The sequence below is a fragment of the Nannobrachium achirus genome (assembly GCF_963921795.1).
Source record: "Nannobrachium achirus genome assembly, chromosome: 13".
NCBI lineage: Eukaryota > Metazoa > Chordata > Actinopteri > Myctophiformes > Myctophidae > Nannobrachium > Nannobrachium achirus.
Window position 1 is genome coordinate 54,433,871 of NC_137833.1, and position 23,781 is coordinate 54,457,651.

Below are 23,781 nucleotides of genomic sequence, written 5' to 3' on the forward strand. Positions count from 1 at the left end.
GGGGCCCTCCCCAGGTTGGCAGAGGGAGAGCAGAGCCCAGGATTACAGCAATTCGCCCTGGGTGAAAAATAGGTTACAAAATCGTGGGATGAAAATTATAAAAAGTACAAGCTCACGTGTCGAGATGCAACCAATTGTGAGCTTGTAGATTGGCTATTTTCAAAATTGTTTTACATTTGAAAACTTGATGCATAATGAGTCTGCATAATGAGACCTCTTACTTTTGGTACTTTTTTTCTTCTCATTTCTACATTGCAGTATTGATACTTTTACTTAACTAGGCCTACAAAATGTGATGATTCATTTTTCTGGTCCACTGGTCCTGGTCCACCCAGGCCAACGGTACGGGTGGAGGAGGTCACGTGCAGCTGGTCCAGAAGGCCATGAAGACGCTGACGTTCCGCTCGCTGTGCTTCCCCGACGCCATCGCCGCCCGCGGCGTGGACAGCACGGAGGAGCTGCCCACCTACTTCTACAGAGACGACGGCTACAAAGTGTGGGACGCCATTAAGAGGTGTGTTCATGTTCCCTGTTTAAAACCCATTTAGACCCCAGGACGTCCCCATTCTATAAATGTCTTCTAAATCCAGTTTTCTGAAAAACCTATGGTCACGGTCGGGCAGAAACCTTGTATCTTCAAGTTTAACATTTGTACATTTTTTCGTAAAGAAAAGCCCTGCTTCATCACACAAGACTGTTGCACACAACGCCTCGCAATGCGAGGCATTGTGTGCTTGTAGATCGGCTATTTTCCCTAGTTTAAATCGTAAAATGATAAATACATACAAATGGTTTTGGACATACAGTACAAGGTTTCCACCCGTCAACGCTATGTTTCTATATCTGTGGTGCTCAAACTTTTTCATGTTAAGGAGCCCAGAATGATATGTATTTGGCCACCGACCCCCATATTAAAATATTTTTTTTCCAGGGACACCAAGAAGACATATTTGAGTTAGCCAACAAATGTACGCTTTACAAAATATATATTAAAATGTTTGCACAAATTGCAGATCTACAAGCTCATAGCGCGGCAGAGTGCCACGCAATGGATGAAGCACGTCTATGAAGCTATCTCTATTGATTGATTAATTGAAGACTTTATTAGAAGTTTGCATAGGAAAAGGTATAGTTTCATGACCGTACAGTTCACTGGTACAAGGGTTTACACCTCAAAAAAGCTTTTGGGCTTGTTTCAATTCGTGTCCTTTTTTTAAAACTCATATAACATTGAATGACAGACAAATAAAACACAGTACTCAAATAAAACACAGAACTATGAAATCTATGAAGAAGTTTAATCTGCAACACAATTTTATACAATATGCAGTCGGTGTCCCTGCTTCATCTCTCTCTCTCTCTCTCTCTCTCTCTCTCTCTCTCTCTCTCTCTCTCTGTCTCTCTCTCTCGGTCTGAAAAACGTTGAAGACCCCTGTTCTAGAAAATGTGACATTGTTTCTGTCGCTTGCATCTTGGTGTGAGCTCACACAGCTTGGGGGCCAGGCGGGCGAGACAATACCAATGTTTATTGGTACTAAACATCAATCCAGTGTGGAATTGTGGACAAAATAGTGTACTACCAGCAAAATATCCTACGTTTTGGGTCCGAGAGGCTACATCTCATCAAACGGTGTTCCGTGGCTCAAATGCAGAATAAATAATGGTCCTTGTTGTGAAAAAGGCTTGAAAACCACTGTTCTAGAGCAGTGGTTCTCAACCTTTTCAGGCCGCGACCCCCAAAATAATAATATTTTAACTGGGACCCCCCCCCGCACCATGATGAGCACTGAGAGTTAAGCATTGCGTTGTGAGGCGTTGTGAGCATGTAGATCGGCTATTTTCACAATATCTGCCTCTAATATTTGACAATTTGGCCAATGTTTAATTTGTCATTTTAGAGGTATTAAAAAGTCCTTAAATTGCCACTTTAGAAATGTGCAGATACCCTCTGTACACTTTAACTTTATGTTGGTTTGTTTACTGTAAAAAATTGAGAAAATAATGTTGCACATTAAGTTCATCATCTGGGGACCCCCCAAAATAATTTGGGGACCCCCCAAACCACTGTTGTAGAGCAGGGGTTTTCAAAGTGGGTGACGCGGCACCCTGGGCAGCAGTCCAGGGGTGCCGTGAGATGATTTGATAATATCTGGAATTTATTTGGACAGGCTATTATCTCAACGTTTTTCTCACAACATAATCACTAAAATATCGTCACTGTCGGGCAGAAACCTCGTATCTCCAAGTTTCAAATGTGTACGTCTTTTGATAAAGCAAAGCCCTGCTTCATCATATAAGACTGTCACACAAAACTAGTGAAAACAGCTGATCTACAAGCACTGTGTGCTTGTAGATCTGCTGTTTGTGAAAATCTGCTGTTTGTGAAAACAGCTGATCTACAAGCACTGTGTGCTTGTAGATCTGCTGTTTTCACTAGTTAATTACATTTTATAGATGATAAATACAAAACGAACACCCGACAATGACGATATGCTATAAATATAAGGTGCTGGGAATGAAAATTATAATGTAGGGGTGCCTCGGATTAAAAAATATTTATGGGTTGCCCTGAGACCAAAAAGTTTGGGAACTCCTGTTCTAGAGGATGTGACAGTCGTGTTATTTGTCTCTTTGTCAGCTTCGTGTCGGCTGTGGTGAACATCTACTACCACAGTGATGCAGCAGTAGAGGGAGACGAGGAGATACAAGCCTTCGTTAAAGACGTGTGCAGCTTTGGCATGCAGGACTTCGACTACTGTGGTGGGTGCAGATTCATGTGTGTGTGTGTGTGTGTGTGTGTGTGTGTGTGTGTGTGTGTGTGTGTGTGTGTGTGTGTGTGTGTGTGTGTGTGTGCGTGCAGGGGTGTCGCACCAAATTCTGGGCCCTGGGTACAAGGATTCACTGCGGGCCCCCCATGAATGTTCTTCATAGGGGGATGGGGGTTTAACCCATTTAGACTGGGAACGCATCATTACGCATTATTTTGTGTAAAGGTCCGTACACACTGAGGGCGAATTGGCGAATAGCGAATTAGCATATAATTCGCCTTTTTTTAAAAACCTTATAAAGTCAATGGAAGCATCCACACCAAACGCGAATTTCGAAAAAGCGAAAAGGCGTCTGTTTTTTATTCGCCCTTGTTTCGAATTTAGCGAACGTTCAAAGGCGAATTCCTCTCTCTCTCTCTGTATCAAAGTAAGCTCACTCTACCCTATTTCAGAGAGAGAGAGAATGGTGGAGGGACCTTCACGTTACATTGAGGCCGAGGGGAACAGTGTCTTTCTCCTTTTCCGTGTCTCATCTGCGTGGCTACTTGGAAAAAGTAGCCTACTCGAATGTCTTACTGGTAAAAGCATGGTTTATGTGTTTGTTATTGTAGGCCACTTTATATCTGCAAAAAGACTAATGTTTTAAAATAAATCGCTGGGTATTAAATAGCCTACAATAGGATCCGAAATGAGTGGATTAGAAGGAAAGTACTGGAAATTCGACTCAAGTACAAATACCTAAGTACAGGCTACTCAAGTAAATGTAGGCTACTTTTAGTTACTTTACACTGACTTTCTTTTTTTACCGACCGAAACCCGTGACATGTTGTCCCGAAATCCTTTTATTTCCGAGAGACACGACCATTTAATCATTATTAAAACCCTCTTTCATGTAACTCACTGCAGCCGCGTGCGCTGTTAATGAACTGATTGACAGGCAGAAGAACTAAGGCTACCAAGGAATCTATAATATTAAGATCGAAACAAAAGCCAGAGATTAAAAGGAATACTTTTAGGCTATTTTCTAACTACAGAGAGTAAAGTCATGGTTTAACTTGTACGCGGTCGCGGCTGCTTTCTCATCATCCTGGCAGCAGGCTACGCATCACGCATGCATTACGCACGCACCAATATCTTTTCCCCCTGCTGTTAAACTGATCCTAGACCAGCATTATCATCTCACTGTTACACAGCCATTCATCTCGCTGCCTCACGGCTAACAGACCATGATCCTAGGTCAGGCCAGCCTAAACACAGCACACACGTTAAACAGAACTCCAGTAGTTCGTTCCTTATAGCGCACGCCAGCACGCACACACACACATTGATTGATTGCTTTACAGTTTGCATAAAAAAAGTAGAAAGTACACACACAGTACGGGTCCTCTTGGGTCCTCTCGGGTAATACACATAATGATTGACAGCCCCGTATTCCGAGGGTGATGCGGCCACTCCGACCCGGCTATGATAAAACACTGACCGACCCTGTCTAGTGTCTACTCTGCCCCCGGCCGGAGCTGAGGGGAGGGGGAACGGAGAACGCGTGTTGTCACTTGTCTCTTCTGTTCTTTTTCTTATTTAATAGGCTAACAACCACGGCCAGGTCATCATCACTTGAGGATGTAGTTTCCATTGTTTTATTTGTTTCCCTGTCTCCGTTCTCCTCTCCTCTCTCTCCTTTCTTCTCCTTTCTCCTGTGGCTATGCAGGCAGATATCGCCCCTCGTTTTTAGGCGAATGAAGCGAATATTATACGCATATTCGCGGCGCTTTTTGGTGTGTATGGAAAAGGGCGAATGGCGAATTCTTCGCCTTTTTGGTTCGCTTATTCACGTCGCTTTCGCTAATTCGCCCGTGTGGACAGAGCTTAAGTATTGAAAAATCGTGAAAAAGGTTTTTTGAAAAATGGATGTTTCTATGTCAGTGGTGCTCAAACTTTTTCATGTGAAGGACCCCCAAAATTATATGTATTTGGCCACGGACCCCCATCTCAAAATATTTAGTTCCAGGGACCCCCCAGAAGCAAAATTTAAAAAAAGTCATCAGAACAGGGACTCAGTTTTCAATGAGTCTAACATGGTTAAATTAGAGTTTGAGGTTGAATGGGTTCATACAGGAGGGGGAGCGCGTCAAATGAATATCAAATATCAGAAAAAAAATTCTGTTAAGCTGCTTAAAATCTCCCCAAAAGTGAAATACCCTTTTGAAGTGGTCAATGATTTGACCTTGACCTGCTTGGTGTATGTGAATGGTCATGTACCGCTTCTGCAATGGTGTGCTTGTGTGAATAATGACTAGAAGATGGTTTAAAATGCGGTTCTCAAACAAAACTGCTTTAGTGTGGCCGTGACCTGTGTGACAGTAGGAGATGACAGTACTGTAGTGTGATGCCATCTCATTGTGAAAAGTCTGCTTCCTGCATTTCCCCACATTTTGCACTAAAGCAAAAAAAAAAAAAAAATCAAAACAAAGAAGGATATCAGATCTACAAGTTTCTGTCTGTCTATCTGTCTGTCTTTCTCGCGCATAATTCGAGCACCGTTTGACTTGATTGATTGAAACTTTCGGACCTCAACGGCACTTTGATGCCTTATTTAGACCAGGGTGCGTGCATAAAATAACTGATCTAGAAGTTCACAACGCCTCAAGCAGCGACGTGTTGTGAACTTGTAGATATGCTATTTTCGGAGTGCGACGACCACACACAACCAATCTTAAAATGACTTGTCTTAGTTCTACTGGATCTCTTGTCCTCACTGACAGTCCAGGTTTTATTATTTGACATAATAATATGTGTCACAGTTTGGGTCATCATTATTTTTTATTTAGTTTTCATTTGTTTTTTGTCATTGACCAAAGGTAGTCGACGGAGATTGTTCGTCATTATTTTAGTCTTCAAAAATAACACTGGGTTTTTGTGTCAACGTGTAGAATTTCCCAAGTCGCTTAAAAGCCGCGAGGAGCTGACAGAATACCTGACGGTGGCCATCTTCACAGCCTCAGCTCAGCACGCAGCCGTCAACTCTGGACAGGTGGGTTCTTTACCACAGTTTTCTTTATCATAACATCAAAATCCTTTTTAGTTTCTCTTTTTATTCCATGATTTTTGTAACCCATTTTTTCACTCAGTGTCAATTATCTAATGTAATCCTGGGCGCTACACTCCCTCTGCCAACCTGGGGAGAGCAACGGACTGACCTCATGCTTCCTTCTATGCATGAATAGTCCAAGCCTATTCTTTTCACATGACAGGGGGAGGTTCCCCAGTTGGACGTACTGTATGTACCCAGTTCCTTTCCCCTCCACCAGGCACCCTGGCTGGCCAGGGGGAGGCAGTATAGAGACCAGGATTACTGCAGGTTTTTATGAGGGTACCTATCCTAGATATACTGTACATTTGAATCCTAATTTATATACATCGGCTATTTGCAAATAGCAGATCTATAAGCTCACAACTTCAAAGAATCTTGGAAAATGTTTACACATTTTAAATATGTTCTAGAGGTCGCTGGTGTTTTCAGACTGGGGTCCGTGGCAAAATATTTATAGCCTATATGTTGGGGTCCTTGGCCACATGAAAATGTTTGAGGACTAGCTACAGTGTCTACTGTAGAGTCTGATTACTTGCGCCAGCATAGCGTGCAAGTACTGCGTTCGGCTGCGTATGTACAGTAGGTAGGTATGGCAACGTCATCATTAACAGCCAATGAGGTACCAGCATTTCTGGTGATGCCAGTGGTGAGTACAGCTCACTGCACGCTCTGCAGGCGCACAAGTAGGCCATGAAAGGCGAAAGTTGGCACCTCGACAGAGTTGTTTTGTTTTGTGTGTATAATATAGTATAACGGCTGTCTGTGTGTGTATCTCTCAGTATGACTGGTGCTCGTGGATTCCCAACGCCCCCTCCACCATGCGTAAGCCCCCTCCCGCCCAGAAGGGGTCAGCGGACATGCAGCTCATCGTGGACAGCCTGCCGGACCGCGGCCGCTCCTGCTGGCACCTGGGGGCCGTGTGGGCCCTCAGCCAGTACCAGGACAACGAGGTACACACTAACTACACACTGCAATAGACACTACAGTACCAGGACAACGAGGTACACACTAACTACACACTGCAATAGACACTACAGTACCAGGACAACGAGGTACACACCAACTACACACTGCAATAGACACTACAGTACCAGGACAACGAGGTACACACCAACTACACACTGCAATAGACACTACAGTACCAGGACAACCAGGTACACACTAACTACACACTGCAATAGACACTACAGTACCAGGACAATGAGGTACACACTAACAACACACTGCAATAGACACTACAGTACCAGGACAACGAGGTACACACTAACCACACACTGCAATAGACACTACAGTACCAGGACAACGAGGTACACACTAACCACACACTGCAATAGACACTACAATACCAGGACAACGAGGTACACACTAACCACACACTGCAATAGACACTACAATACCAGGACAACGAGGTACACACTAACCACACACTGCAATAGACACTACAGTACCAGGACAACGAGGTACACACTAACTACACACTGCAATAGACACTGCAGTACCAAAACAATGAGGTACACACTAAGTACTGCACACCACAATGCTGATTTCTAAAAGGGCCTTTTGGTGAAAATAGTGAAAATAGCAGTTGTGAGCTCGGAGGTCGGCTATTTTCGGTGCTGAACTAAGCATCATTAAGTAAATTCTGGATATGTGGCCTAAATTCCATTTTTGCCACGGACATACATAATGAGTGGACAAAAATATCACCAGAAACACATTCAGAGAATGACCATAACAGGTGTGTAACTCTGAGAGTGTACAAATGGAACCAAATCATTTTTGGTTCCATTTGTACACTCTCAGAGTTATGGGGGTCCTTTCCTTGCACATAATATCTTTGAAAACTAGTAGAGTACTAATAATGTCATAAATGAGACTTGGCATTCAGTAATTGGGTATTATGTTCAATAAGAACAATATAATGGTGTGTAAAACAGAAAATCGAACATTTGCCATGGATAAGACCAAGTCTTAGCCACGGACACATTTGTCTGTGTACGGACATATTCACGACCCCTGGTAAGAGGAAAATGACCTCCATGTTGGCACCGAAATAAGGTCAGTTTGTGGTTTGCCCTTTCCAGCCAGGCACGTACACACATAGACATCCAAGGGGGCTCGAGCCCCTGCCCTTTTATCCATCTGTAAAAAGTCCATGAATGCAGTTTTTACTATCTTGAAAGAAATGCAAATGCCCTCTTTCCATGCCACAACTGAAGGCAGCATTCAAGAGAATCGCCTTGTCCAAACTCTCCTGAACTTGAATGCAGCATCTTATGTTGAAATCAAGAAATGTGTAGAAATCAAGCATCGAAAAAAGCTGACCTCCAAAGCTCTTGGAGGTCTGCCATTTTCGATATTTTCACCAAAAGGCCGTTTTAGAAATTTCAGCCCCTGCCTCTCTAACATTCTCTGCACGTCTCCAGCTGTACCTAGGCATGTACCCCGACGAGCACTTCATCGAGAAGCCGGTCAAAGAGGCCATGGAGAGCTTCAGGAGGGAGCTGGCGGGCATCGGCAGCGCCATCAAGAAACGCAACGAGGGAAAGAGGCTGCCCTTCTACTACCTGTCCCCCGACAAGATCCCCAACAGTGTCGCTCTGTGACGGACCGTTACTGGCTCTCTGGGCTCTGTTTTGATTGTCTTAAGTACCAGCTCTTATGTTATGCCTTAACTAAACCCATTTAGAACGGGTACACATTATTGTGTATCATTATTTTATGCTTTAACTATTGAAAAATAGCAGATATACAAGCTCACAGCGCGGCACCGAGTGCCGCGCTGCGAGCTTGTAGATCTGCTATTTTTGAAAAATCGTGAAAATTCGCATTTTGACCCGATTCTATAAGTGTCTTTTGAATCCTTCTAAGGTTTTTTGAAAAACCCATGTTTCTATGTCAGCAATCTGGCCAGCCATCGTCAAAGAAAAGGTCACTTAACTGGAGCTCAGTTAGTCTGTTCTTGAGAGACTACTATGTCAGTGGTTCTCAAACCTTTTCATGTGAAGGACCCCCAAAATGATATGTATTTGGCCACGGACATGCATCTCAAAATATTTAGTTCCAGGGACCACCCAGAAGCAAGATTTGAGTTACAAACGTTCGCTTTGAAAATACATAATATTCAAAGATTTGCACACATTTTCACGACTTTTTCAAAAATAGCAGATCTACAAGCTCGCAGCGCGGCACTTGGTGCCGCGCTGTGAGCTTGTATATCTGCTATTTTTCACTGGTTAAAGCATTCAATAATTCTAGGTTAAAGGCCTGTCCATACTGTCTCGGACCACCAAACGTTTCGTTGGAAAGATCCGGTTCAACTACAAAACGACGTCACTAGCATCTTCTGAGAAGCAATACAAACCCCAAAATCAATCCTCCAGTTCTAGGCAACACAGAAGGAGGGATTTTTTAAATTTCCACACAACTCATCTAAGGTATATTAATGACATAGTTCAATATTGAGAATGGGTGGTCTTGCCCTTTACGTTAAGGCTCTTGTTAATAGTTTTCATTGGTTCAATATTTAGGAAACCCACAGACACACTTGACCATGCATTTCACTTTGACTTTGAAAATCCCAAAAATATCCAATCTACAAGCTCACAACGCGTCGTGATGCAACGCGTTGTGAGCTTGTAGATGGGATATTTTTGCGTGCCACTGTAGTTGGACGAAGTAGGGCTTTAGTTTACGAGAAAAACATAAAAAGTTGAATGTGGAGATACATGGTTTCTGCCTGACAGCAACAATATTGTAGAAGTTCCTCCAATTGTGTTATTTAGTTGGATTTTCTTTTTTTATGCTTGTGTGTTAAAAGTGACGTTAAGAGATATCTTGTTATAAGAATTGTTAAAAAGCTCTATATTCAGATCTGTACTCATTTCAAAAATATACAATGTATTAATAATACAATATGTAATTGGTAAATTAAATGTTCTTATTTTTACTTTAACTTTTTTGGCAAGTTATTCTTTGAGTTTCTTCTCTGTGCATCGACTCCAGTTCTGAATGCATCTGCTAGACTAGCAAGTATACACTTCATTTTATCAGACACTCCCTTCCTATACACACACTCATTGTAACGTCAAACTCCATTTTAAACATGATAGATTAATCAAAAACACCAGTTTTCTCAATTACTTTCACTTGTTGTGCCTGGTGACCCCTAGGCCAGGTTGTAACAATCTAATAAATCAAAATGCAACACAATATGAGCTTGTAGATTTGCTATTTTTAGATAGCTAAAATGTCCCTGTCCAAATTGTGTAATGTTTTCAATTTCAAAATTACACATTTTCATCTATCCACCCAGAAAGATGGCCTCATTTTTACATCAATATTTTTTTCTTTTTCATATAAAAAAACTGCCCCATAAGACTATGCTTTAGTGGGGGCTGTTTTAGCCCAAGGAATGTTTTTCGTGCAAAACAAATGCTTGCAATGGATTCAGAACCATGAAAAAACTCTAGTTTGACCCCTCATATGCTACTTAAAGCAGATTCATTTTTTGCTTTTTTTCCCCTGTATAGTAAAGTTAATGGGACACCAACTCTAGCGGCTGATAACACCAATTTAGCTGTGTCTCAGAAAGGGTTATCATACCAAAATATATTCATCTCGTATGGCCCATGGACTATAGTGACAGAGACAAGAGTGACTGACTACCATTCAAATTAAGGAGCTTAAATGGTGTGTGCCTTCCCCTAGTTGGATCAAACCAACTATCCCTGACCAACTACACCTTAAATTCAAGTGTAAAAATCAAGAAAGCATTTTACAATGAAGCATAATGTACAGTTAAGTAGGTATAAATCATGTTTTTGTAGCAACATTCATTCATAAAATAGATCACACTGAAAAATACACACACCCCTGGCAAGTGGTATGACCCAATTGCAGTCAGATGACAGAGGTATTGCAACCCTAGATTCAACATGTTAAAAAAAGATCTAATGTTGCGATTTGCAGATAAACCTACTGTAGTGTGAACAAAATATCCCCTTAAACAGGATTAATCGATGAGGCACTTTGTGATGAAAAATGGACAATCATTATTACAGAATAATTAACAAAACCCATCAGTTTAACTTTAGTCAAGTATGAGACCAGGGCTGGAGTGGGCCTGTCTGGGCCATCTGGACCCATACACCCTTCCAGGCCACCCTACCCAAACACTAGGCTACATGAACACACATGAACACACATGAACACACCTGCCGCCCGCACTCACCCACATGTGACAGCCTTACAGAGCTTCAGTTCAGCTTTGTCTGAGATGTTTCTTAGTCACTACAATACTCAATACTGTACAGTATGTCACAGGAGCAATCCATATGAAGACAACAGTTACAGCATTATTCCTTTCCACGTGGGATAAGTAATCACCGAAAATCATTATTCCATATATTGTGTTTATTATGTTACTAAGCACTGTATTCTCACTAGCCTGTAAGCCCATAACATGACACAAGTTGGTAGGCTATTCTATATGGCTGAATGTTTAGCTGTAATAATAATAATTATTATTATTATAATAACCCTGGCATGAGGCTACTTGTTCCTGTCAAAGCTTCATTCACATAAAAGCTACTTGTCTGTTATAGTTGAGTGTTCTGTTCATGTTATTGACATAACATCACACAAATTGAATGTGGCTTTTGACATACATTTACTATTCAGGCTGTTATTCTACTCTTGTTGAATATTGGCATATTGACTATTGGTAAGCTAATTTGATGACATAAGACAAGCATGTTTTCATAATACCATACACACACACACACACACACACACACACACACACACACACACACACACACACACACACACACACACACACACACACACACACACACACACACACACCTCATATAGGCCTATGTCTCTATCCTATCTCTCTCTGGAAGAGGTTGCACATGAACTCCAGACCTGCCAACCTTGGGAAACTTTTTTGAGTACACATGCTTTTGCGTTTTCTTTTTTTTTTTGCACGAAAGGCACACATCGTAATGAGCGTATATTTTGGGGGGGTCCCACGCGCCTTTTTGGGTGGGACCTTTACAGTTATGTTAAAGAAATTTCACACCAGAAATGTAGCACAGCATGCCATTTGGTCCGGAGAAAAAGTAGTATTAATGTTGCATTGGCAATAGACGGGTTTCTGGTCCACGTCACGTTTGATTCGGTACCAAAATTAGCCAATGAAACCAGGCTTAACCAGCGCTCCCCAAAACAACAGGTTTGGGGATTGGACGGACTGATTACATGATACAGTCACCTGTGCATTTAGTCTCAATGTTTGTAAACAAGAAACCCTTCTATATTGTTGACAAACTGCACTTGCTCAGAGTTAGTTAACAATAGACTAGCAAAACAGTCTCAGACTTTATGAATGAACATACATCAATATAATCATGTTATTCAAATTGCAAAATAGCTTTTCATTGTCAAGTATAGGCTATTACATAAACCTGTGTCTTTGTTAAACATTGTTAATTGAGCAGCCTAAATACAACCACATTTCTGTGCATGATTTGCAAGAAGTTGAAAGTATTCAACTCATGTAGGTTTCTATTCCATTCATTAATTGATATATAGGCCTACATTGTGTATAGATCACATACAGCCTAGTCTGTATGTTCATTCATATAGGCTACAGGCTATTCATCGTTGATAGACCATTAATGTCTTCATATATTCACAGGGGATAAATAATTAGTTCACCGTTTAACTTGAGTCAAACTGCTCAAAATGATGGAAAATCTAAGGGCAGAGCTTACTGAAAAAAAGAGACAGGCGTATTCCTCTTGAGTCAAGGCACATGTGTAAGAAGTTGTGTGGTTTTATGCCAAAGGAAATATGACTTATGCCCATTTAAAGTTTGAATGTTGAAACACATGGTGCACCCCCTTTGACCAATTGGAGTAAGATTGGTTTCAGTGATATTTGGACTATTAAATCCTCTACATCTTTGTCAAATGTCATGAACATGTGACTTTGCATAATGCAAATTACACGAAAATCCCAGAAGATAGATTTTAACTGTTTTTCATATAATTCAAAATAGTGGGAGATCTAAAGGTCAGAGGTCAAAAGTCAGACTCAGTCACAAAGTTGTTCGGCATGAGGAGACCCATATGTGTTTTTCATATAATTCAAAATAGTGGGAGATCTAAAGGTCAGAGGTCAAAAGTCAGACTCAGTCACAAAGTTGTTCGGCATGAGGAGACGCATATGTGTATAATTGTGTCATGGCTGTATGTCAAACAGGGCATGAGCTATACCTGTTCAAAGTTTGCACTTTCAAAACAATGCTACTAGTCCAGGCAAACTAGCATTTTACGAGAAAGTAATTGTAAAAGATTTTTTTTCTTCACAGACCTTTTCAATAAGGTCTCCAGAACAACATACTAAAAGTCCTAAGAAATCCCAGTTGCGGAAATATGTTTAATTGGCACCAATCCAAGAAATCCACCCAGGAGGAAAATACCCAGAAAAATATTTTTTTTCTGGGTATTTAAGGAGGTGTGAGGGGTCTAACTAGGGGTTTGTCATGATGCCGAATCCATTGCAGGCATTTGTTTTGCACAAAAAACATTCCGTGGGCTAGAAATGGCCTCAGAAAACAATACACGTATGGGTGAGTATTCATGTTAGTAGGAGGCCTTAGGGTTTTTTTTTCTCGTGCTAATCAGTCTAAAAGTGCAAAATTTTGCACAGATGTAGCTCAGGGCATGCTCTAATGATTTAGCTAGGGCGCCCGAGTCGGCGACCTTCGGGGTCACCATAGCACCCACAAAACTCTGACTCATCACTTTTCATCACTAAAGTCGATGGGAGCCCAACTTGATTTGGCCGCTGTGGCGACCCCGAATGTCGCCGACTCGGGTGCCCTAGCTAAATCATTAGAGCATGCCCTGAGCTACATCTGTGCAAAATTTTGCACTTTTAGACTGATTAGCACGAGAAAAAAAACCCTAAGGCCTCCGACTAACATGAATACTCACCCATTCGTGTATTGTTTTCTGAGGCCATTTCTAGCCCACGGAATGTTTTTTGTGCAAAACAAATGCCTGCAATGGATTCGGCATCATGACAAACCCCTAATTAGACCCCTCAGATCCTCCTTAAATACCCAGAAAAAAAATATTTTTCTGGGTATTTTCCTCCTGGGTGGATTTCTTGGATTGGTGCCAATTAAATATATTTCCGCAACTGGGATTTCTTAGGACTTTTAGTATGTTGTTCTGGAGACCTTATTGAAAAGGTCTGTGAAGAAAAAAAATCTTTTACAATTACTTTGTGTTTTGGGTCCAAAATGAGCTAGTTTGCCTGGACTATACCCTTTGTCCAATTGTTTATGAGTTTCGTGTTTTTGCCGTTTGGCATAGCCATGCATCTACCATATTTCCGAGTTTAGAAAAAAGTGACTACACGGTCAAGCCAGGAGCGACGGAAGAAATTAGAAATTACAAAAGGGCAAAGCACTTTGTGCTTGGCCCTAATAATAATGAAGGCCCTCCAGGCCGTAACAGCTACTGATTTAAGGTTAATGTTAATAACTTTTTCTCTGCCATTTTAAACATAGCTGTAGTAAGCAGCTGCCAAATTGTCCTTACCTTTTAGCGTGGGCACGCACACGCATCGTGCACAATCTGTGCGCGACTCATCTAGTAGACGTGTAGACTCGGTGACAAGCTTTCGAATACAAAAAACCCCATTGAAAAAGACATATCCGTTGCCACGCTGTATCTCTGCTTATCAGCCAGTGTTTACATGAAAAAGCATTGAAAAAAGCCAACTGTGCGCTATGGTAACACGTGGACACGTTCGCGCACAAAACACACGATATGTGCGGGGATCATAATCCAGGCGTGTAGAGACTGGATCAAAGTTTCCAAACGCAAAAATCCGATTGAAAAACGAACGTTCCATCCCCCAGTAGCTTCCACTTCTGTTACACAGTAAACCAATGGAGGCGGGACTATGGCCCAGGCTCAGACTGGATACGGAAAGCTGGATCCGGTCCAGACCGGAAATGACCGGATACAGTTAGGGGGGCGGGCCTAAAGAGCCAGAATCAGCGAAAATCTGCGCTAATACTTTTAATCCTTTCATAATGATTAAAGCTAATTAAACTTTGCGGGCTCTACGGGCATGGCAGCGCGGTACAGCGGGATATCTACGGGCTCTACGGGGATCGCGAGGTATGAGATAATAAATAATGTTACTGTTAATGTTGAACAGCCCCTAACCTACAAGTATTTTCAGAAGTGGTAGTATTCTTGTTTTGCTGGATGGCCGGTCATTTTACAAGTTATTTAGGAATAAATAAGCATCTGTCATTTTTTGTACGATCTCCTCAGGGAATTAATGTTAATATCTTGCTCAATACTGAGCAAAACAACAACTGTGTCACCTTTTTCACCTCAGGCTGTTTGCAGACCTGCTACTCCATTCCATTATTTGTATTCTATTCTTCTTAGTTTGGTTCTTGACTCATAATCTGTCCTCTCCTGTATTTCAATTCAGAGCTTTATTGGCATGAGAAAACATATGTTTACCAAAGCAAGTACATAATAACAAATGTTTAAGGAAAACAAGGTGAAAAGGTATGTACAGTTGGAGAGGGTACAGTATTGTTTTGAACAGAGCCATGTCACATTGTGACATTATGTTGGGTACGAAACTAATAACTTCTATTTCTGCTAAATGTATGACAACTGAATTTACCTCTGGTTGTTGTGAGGAATGCTTTATCTTCATTTATCTGATCCTAGTCTATCTTATTTCTATAAAAAAGCTTTGATCAAACATCTGTACTAATGCATTAACTGTGTTTCTCTTATTGTCAACTGTTCATTAAATAATACACTCTCTAATCATCCATTAGAGTCTAATGGATATTAATTCTAATAACACAATATTTCTACTTTAAACAAATAAATTCATCGAATAGCATCCATGTATTATGTTACAGGCCTTTTGATTGGCTCACACAAAAGGTCAAATAAAATAATAATAGGACGTAGTCAGGTCAAAAGTACATTGACGTTTTATTTCAGTTACTGAACAATACATCAAATACTTTTCTTTTTCAGTTGCAGTGGTAGGGTTTACAAACAGGAACGCAAAAAGCCAACCTGACAATAAGTCCTAACTTAAACTAGCAACAAAAAACTGATGGCTGGCCCAAACTAAAGAAAAGAGGGGAGCTGGGTGAGCCAGCCACTATGTGGCCGTCGACCCACCACAGCTCCCATATACTGCCAAAACAAATGAACAAACTAAACTAGCAAAGAAAACGCTAAAACCATACTTACGACCAGCACATCAGAACTGAACAGAATCAAGCAAACAATACAGAACTCAGGGGAATAACAACTATTCAGGTTGGGCTGGGGAAGGACAACAATGTGTGCAGACTGCTCCCTTTTATAGGTCTGGCTCCAATCGGCCATGAGCCCCAGCTGAGCCAGGGCGGAGCAGGCACAGGTGAGCACAGTTCTCCCAACGAGCCCACAGCCAACCAGCATAGACATATGTAGTCACTATGCAGAGAGAGAACAAAACGTATTAGTAAACATATTAATGACATATGTGCGAACACATTACCAATGTGCCCGCACATAACATACCACTTACAGTATACAATATTCTGTTAAGGTTTCCGAATGTAAAAGTGACATTTGAAAAAATGTGTCATATATTTCTTTTCCAGTAAATAACTCTCAAAGCTTACATTTAATGATTTTTGAATGATTTGTTTACAGAGTAAAATAATTAAAGAGTCATAGTTTTTCTTTTGCGTCCAATATGTTTGTCAGGAACAAAGCATGAGATTAGTCAATGACCTTTAATAAAAAATGAACAAAATAAATGTATATCTGATGAAATATGTCTTCATCCTTTTTTTTCATTCATTCTCATTACACTTATTCTACAGTAAAATATAGATATGTAAAGTCACATTTGGAAATCTCAATCAGGCAGACCTTCTAAACAATTTTCACAATAAAAATGTTACATTACAAACGGCCACAGCTGTTATGGCATGGCATTCCAGGTGCAGAGTCACCTCTGTAAGTCTGTGTGTGTGTGTGTGTGTGTGTGTGTGTATGTGTGTCTGTCTGTCTGTCCCGGGCTAATCTCGTAAATCGGTGTAATGATCAGCACCACATTTTTGTGCACACAGAGTAGGCCATGGAAGTTTTATTTATTTTCACCAATTGGGAAAATAAATATGAAAATATGAGAGACACATGTAAGCCACGCTGTTATTAGACCTCATCTTATGCTGTCCATATTTAGCTGTTAGTTTCTTTTAAGAATAATCAAACAATGGTATTGGATTGTGTTAATTTGAAGATGGTCATGGCTGTTTCCAGTCTCAGACTACATCTCCTCTAAGCTTTCGATAGCTTCCTCTTCGGTAATCTCTCTCCATTGTTCTGGAATCTCGTGGTTGCCCTCAAACCTTTTTCCATAATACTCCTCCAGTTCGTCTTGAAATCGACAGACAAACCATTTCCAGTATGGCAGTTTCGATTCATCAGGGGTAATTTTCCAGTTGGCAAATTCTGGACCACCTTCTCGATACTTTTTAAATGGAAAGTACTTATCTTTGCTGTGAATGTAGAAACTTCCATCACCTCCAACCTCTGTTGTACAGAAAGTAACAGTAAGTATTGGTTTATTAATGACGTACGTTCCACTAACTCCAGATGGGCGATGAAAACGAACAATGTGATCATCGGGACTGTGATCCTCTAGGGTGTTGTTACAACATGCCCCACAGAAAGGACACTTCACCCAGCAACACTTGCACAAATGATCGATTAGAATTTGATCTGGCATCACACGGACATCCACCATGTTGAATGAGAGGCTGTTTAAATCCACCATCATGGAATCAATGCCTTTCTTAATCTCATCTTTAAGAAAATCAAATTGGTTTATGTCATTAACGTTTTCATAGCAGTTGGTGTCAAATCTTAGATCATCTTCTAACAGACTGGAAAACTCCTCCAGCCACATGTCTGTGTCTCCTTTCTGAGTTGTGACTGTTTCTGTCGCCTCATGCACTGCTTGATTCAGAAGCCTGCATACATCCTCCAGATTATTCTGCATGATACCGAGTACCTTATCCTGATTGGTGGAGATGTAGTCCTCAACAGTTTCTGTTATAAACGTCTCCATGTGTTGCCTTGGATTTGTGACGTAGTTCATGTAACTTTTAAAGTCCTCTTGCTTTGCCAGTGATTTTAAAACATGTTTCTCCAAGTTAAACCTATTCCCACTGAAGGGAGGGAGACAACCTTTCATCTCATCAGCCAAGTGACGGGCAGTCTTGTCATGGACAGCCTGAGTGACAGACTCCTTCAGTTTGCCACAAAGCAATTCACCAAGTACAGCAGCAGAAGAGTTGCCTTTACAATAGCCTTTGAACGCGTTGTAGTATTGATCCTTTTTGTTTTCCAAATAAGTGAGTGGATCATTGTTCTTCTTGAATTCTTTGTGAGACTTGGAAAGACAATTCTCTACAAATTGAAATACACAAAGTAAAAGATCAACTTTAAACGTCGGTTTAAGGGTGTATGTCTCGTCTGAATCAAATTCTTTGAACTTGTTTATGACCATCTTTGCTACTTCATGCAAGTAACTGGTATTGTACCCTCTGGTTCTAACAGGTTTGCTCTCAATTAAGGCAATGGATTGTTTCATGACATTGAGAATGAAGGTTCTAGCCTTTTGAAAAGGAAGTAGTTCTGTACTAATCCCAAACATTTGTTTCACTTTAGAGCTTTTAGATATTTTGACATAATCTGAATAATTCCCAAGACGTGGTAATGTTTTGTAATTACCACAGCTTCTGCGGTCATGAGAACCCTCAATGCCCATCTCCCGAAGGATATCATCCACATCCTCTTGAATGTTGATCCCCTTTATGGAAGGAATATCTGCAGTGCAGTCTTTAACCCAACCTTCCCAAAGAGCATTGAACGCCTTTTTGAGTTCCTTTTCTTCCTTTGCCTTGCCCTTTAACTTGCAGGCAAGCTCTTTGCTCTCCTGTAGGAGCTTGTTCTCGTAGACGGTCTTCTTATCATCCAGCTTGCTTCGAGCATCCCTCTGCTGAATAATTTCCTCTAGCTTCCGTTGAGCTCCTTTCACTAGTTCATCGTGGAACTCTTTAATTTTGTTTTCAAATCGTCCTTTCCACTGAACCAGTACATCTTTCACTTTAACGTCATCAAAGTGCTTTCTCATGTTTTCTTCCTCTTCTTCACGAGTCTTATTTATTCCATTGAGTAGCTCTTTTTTAATATCGCCAATGGTCTTTCCATTATCAATCCTGGTGTGAAGTTTGTCTTCAATTTCCAACATGGCTTTCCTTAAAGCCCAGGTCCATTTCCCATACTCTTCTTCAAGTGTTCTGTACAGTGAAATTTCACGTGTGTTTTTGAAACTGAAAACAAAGTTTTCATTCAACAGGGCATTCCAGAGGTCTTCAATGGTGCGTTTGAATTCTGAAAGTGTAATTCCATGAGACAGCTTTGCTTTTGAGAGGATCGTGTCCTTCAGCTCTTGGATGCTCTCACAATAACCTGGGTTTGGAGGTGCCATGGGTGGACTGCCTTCCCACAGCTGGGCAAAGTATTTCACATCCTTTTTCACATCAAATGCAATGACATCACTGAATAACTCTGCATCAAACCCTTCCTCTTTTGCAGCTAGCTTGGTCATCTCATCAAGATCCTCTTGTAGGCGTCTCTTCCCCTCCTTGTTTTTGTCACCAGCCTCAATATCTGCAACATTCTGATGAACAAACAGACAATTTGGAGACATCCTAACCTTCTTCATCCTCATGAAGGCCTGAACAGCAATATGAAGAATGTCTTGCATGTCAGATGTATTCTCCCCAAAGATGTTGATCAAAGTCATGTTTCCCAGGCCAATGACGAAAGTTGCCAATTCATTATCATGGTGATAAGTGTTCTTCCCTGCAAGCTCAAGAGCACGCAGTCCTTCAGTATCCACAACCAGGACATAGTCAAACTGGAAGACTTTCTGTTTCTCCTCTGACACTTTCACTAGCTGCATGAAGGCTCCTCTAGTGCACCTGCCGGCACTCACTGCAAACTGCAATCCAAACATTGCATTCAGCATGGTAGATTTGCCACTGCTCTGGATGCCTAAAACCGACAAGACAAAAACTCTCTTGTCTCCGAGTTTCTTGATGACCTCATCTAGAACACTAGTGATCCATGTTAAAGGCACATGTGCTGCATCTCCATCCATCAGCTCCATTGGATGTCCTGCTATCATAAGCTCTGCAGCCAACTTAGGGTATTGAGACCAGTCTCCTTTTTTTGGAGATGCGTGAGCTTCATACATTTGTCCTAGTTCTCTCAAGATGTGCTCAAATCCAACTGTTGCTGAATGCAGTTGCTCTGAAATCTTTTCCAACTCCTTTTGCTTCTCGTTCAGCTGATCTGATTTGTCACGCTTCTTTTTCAAATCCAAGACCTCAGACCACTTTGCATCATATTCCTGGTTGATTTGATAAAGATCATCTGTTGAGAACGTATCCAGTAAGATTCCAATCCATTTTAGGAAGTAAAGTTTTTCATCCCGTTTCAGAGACTGCAGGTTTTTAATAAACAGCTTCATCGGTGCGCTGGAGGATTTGTCTCGTTGTTCACTTCTTTTTTGTTCCATTGCCTTTTCTTTTGTACATTTGGCTTTCTCCTTCTCATCTCCTTTAAGACGGTAGAGGTCTTTATTGAATTTGCACCACTCATGCCACAACTTGCCTTGACATGGCAGAAATGTGTCTTTGATCTCTGAAAGCTTCTTTCCTTTAAGCAATTTCAGAATCTGCACGGCAGCAGATTTCCCTTTCTGGCAGGCAGGGTCATCTTCATCCGTTTTGATTTCAGAGACGCTTGCCATGGTATCAAGTTGGAAGGATGCATTTAGTGTCGACAAAAGGTTTCTAAGTATTATTTTCAATTCTGCCGCCACATCTGACTGACTTCTATCCTTCAGACCCATTTTATATTTTCCTTGTCCTATCTCAACTGCTTCAGAGTCATCATCAGCTAGGAGACAAATGAGAGGTTTTGGACCCTTGCGCAGGTCTGACAGAATCTTCCTACCTTTGTCACCTTTTCCCAGAGTAGGCACAAGGACAACATTGACTGAAGCTTTATCTATCAGTATCCTACGTTGTTTTTCATGTGATGCAGCATTTCCATGAAGATTACAGAAGGCAACGCAGTCTGAGAACGCATCATTGGGTTTTCCAGAAGGGCAGTACCAGGCGATCTCTGCCATGCCATTTATCAGGTTGTGTGATTTTGTGGCACCTGGACAATTCCTATGAAAGAATGTGCTGTGACGGTCATTGATTATGGTATTCATCAGCTGAGATTTAGATGATGACATGGGGGTGTCATCATCTCCGACGGAGGTGTTGGAGCCAAGGCGGAAAAATGACACCATAGGTGTCTCAGCTTGGCAGATAGGCATGTTCTTACTTGTGATGGCACCTGATTTATCAGTTACCTTCCAGGCTTTACTTATTTGTCTAAAAGTCCATAAAGGACACTCAATGTCCCCTGTGAACGGGTCAGGCACTAACAACGGTAAGGCATACTGACACTTTGATAGTTTGGAAATCATGTTCTGCCTGAGGAAGCTGTCTGAGCAGTGAAACACAGCCATCTGAACATCCATTGGATGGACATGACTCTGCTTCAGGCTCTGACTAGTGACTACACTGGACCTGAATAGATCATCACAGTCACTGTCATCTGTATCAAACTCATCTGCAAGTTGTGTAACTGTTGAATGCTTGTCTTCTGTACTGTCCACTGTTACTGGGATGTACCTGGCCCTATGGTCTAGCATCAACAACTTCTGAAGGAATGTATGAGCTACGTCTTTCTCAGTTATCTCATCGTGCTTCTTTATATAGGGGAGAATTTTCAGAAAGTCAGCAGTTGTCAACTTATCTTGATCGTTGTGTTTGAGGTTAAGTCTAGAAAACAGTTCATGAACTTCTCTCTGATGTTTGATGTCTTCTGGGCTGCCCTTTTCTGATTTCTTCACAGATTTGTGTCCTTTGCCAACCTTTAAAATTAACAATCAAACATGAAGAAAACAAAGTTAATACTTGTCCTATCGGATGTTACAGTAATACAATAATATGATGCAAAAAGTTTTTTTTTCTTCAATTATCTTAAAAATACTGTTAATTATTTACCTCTGTGTTGATCTTGACCCCCTCTTCAATGGTATTGCCTATTTGCATCAATAAGGATTCACGTTAAACATACAGTAAGCATATGATACTTAATTTACAGTTATTTTGTGATTGCTATTTTTTCCTGAAAGTTATTGCAAATGTTGTGTTTTTAATGAGTACAGTCAACTTTTTATACTCAAGTATTGAAATGATGAATACATGTTTATACCTGACTCAGCTGTATCAGGATCAGGGCTGCTGGTCTTTGAAGACTTGTGAACTTTTCCACCCTTCTTCTCTGAGCTTCCAGGATCAACAGCTTTGGATACACTCTAAAGAAAATGCATACCACATGTGAATGATCTGCAGTAAAAACATCTTTACCTTTATTGTAGACAGTCTTACTTGGCCAAGGAAATATACTGTATGGACCTCAGTAGTTGAATGAAAAACAGTTTACCCATATTATGCTCTGATCAGTATATTATTCAATTTGAATTGTACTTAGGGCATGGTCAAACCAAACTTTCTGCCAATGCTTTTCAATGGGAACCGAATCATTTTTTGATGATGGTAGTTAACAATAACAAAAACTCAGTCTCAAAATACAGTACAGTGGCTATGGATGAAGCTCATAAATTCCAAGCTTCATCGGAAGAAAAAAAGAAAAAGAAAAATTGTATATAACTTATTATTGATTAGTCTCCTTTACAGCTATAAGTTGTAAGGATTGTGCAATCGTAACTAAATGTGTGGGTAACACAGGAGTAACAGGAGTGTGCTAGTCATGCAGGAATGTGCCAGTCACAGGTGTGTGCCAGTCACAGGAGTTATGGTGTTCCTTTATTTATTTTATTTTTCCTTCTATAAATAGCACATCTAAAGGCTTACATTTTCTGCTATTTCACCCCTGGAATAAGGATTCTGGGGTTTATAATATATTTCATTTAATCCAGAGTTGTCTGGCTTTTGTGAACAACAGGTGTTTAAGTTGCTGACATGTTTTTTATTGTTTTATTGTTTTTATCTCTTACTGCATTCCCCCCCCCCCCCCCCCCCCCCACACACACACACACCCTTGTAAAGCAACTGTGGGTACACAGAAAAGCGCTATATAAATTCCAGATAGTATTATTATTATTACTATTACATGTTTGAAAGTGAAATATTCCTTAAACAACCATCAAAACAACTTAAACGTAATAATACAAAAAAACTTTTCGAAGGTACCGTATGTCATCTTACCTTATCCATTTTCTCTCCATCTCCATCACTGGAACCTATTTGGATTAAAAATAATAATAATCAGGTTAAACATTATACAGTTAAAATCTTGTGCTGTATTATTTCAATGTATTTTGAGATGGCCCACACTTTCCTGACAATCAGTAGCCTATAATAACGCACTGACTGTAACTAACGTCCATAAGTATTGTAACGCGGGAACAAATGCCAGCCTATATCCAGCTACAGTATTGCTTTCAGCCTATTGTGTTTGTGTTTGCTGGATGTAATGTGTTCTTATTGGCTCAAAGACACAGTGAGGTCCCAGGTATATTTGCACAGCCCGCCTGTTTAGTCAGTCTTGTTCCGGTTTCCAAAGTGTATGGACGTTGAGTGACTTTCCTCCGCCTATACCAGGGAACCACGGACCGACCACCAAAGACTTA

The 23,781-nt window shown here is 40.9% G+C and overlaps 2 protein-coding genes across 19 annotated transcripts in view; one reads left to right on the forward strand and one right to left on the reverse strand.

The window, feature by feature from the left end:
- Nucleotides 1-8,465, forward strand: part of LOC308297443 (polyunsaturated fatty acid 5-lipoxygenase-like) — a gene marked incomplete at both ends in the record, with an annotated part of 32,780 nt that extends 24,315 nt beyond the window's left edge. The window contains 5 exons of the mRNA XM_080740849.1: nt 336-514; nt 2,639-2,760; nt 5,699-5,799; nt 6,639-6,809; nt 8,286-8,465. Of these exons, the coding sequence (XP_080596975.1) occupies nt 336-514; nt 2,639-2,760; nt 5,699-5,799; nt 6,639-6,809; nt 8,286-8,465 (753 nt within the window). The remainder of the gene's footprint in view (nt 1-335; nt 515-2,638; nt 2,761-5,698; nt 5,800-6,638; nt 6,810-8,285) is intronic.
- A 7,066-nt stretch (nt 8,466-15,531) lies between these two features.
- LOC308297507 (interferon-induced very large GTPase 1-like) overlaps nt 15,532-23,781 on the reverse strand; it is a 31,566-nt gene continuing 23,316 nt past the window's right edge. For all 18 annotated transcript variants that reach the window (XM_080740918.1, XM_080740919.1, XM_080740923.1 and 15 more), the window contains 4 exons: nt 23,357-23,391; nt 22,341-22,443; nt 22,130-22,167; nt 15,532-21,996 (listed from right to left, as the gene is read on the reverse strand). In XM_080740918.1, coding sequence (XP_080597044.1) covers nt 17,257-21,996; nt 22,130-22,167; nt 22,341-22,443; nt 23,357-23,391 — 4,916 coding nt within the window. In that variant the 3' untranslated portion in view covers nt 15,532-17,256. The remainder of the gene's footprint in view (nt 21,997-22,129; nt 22,168-22,340; nt 22,444-23,356; nt 23,392-23,781) is intronic.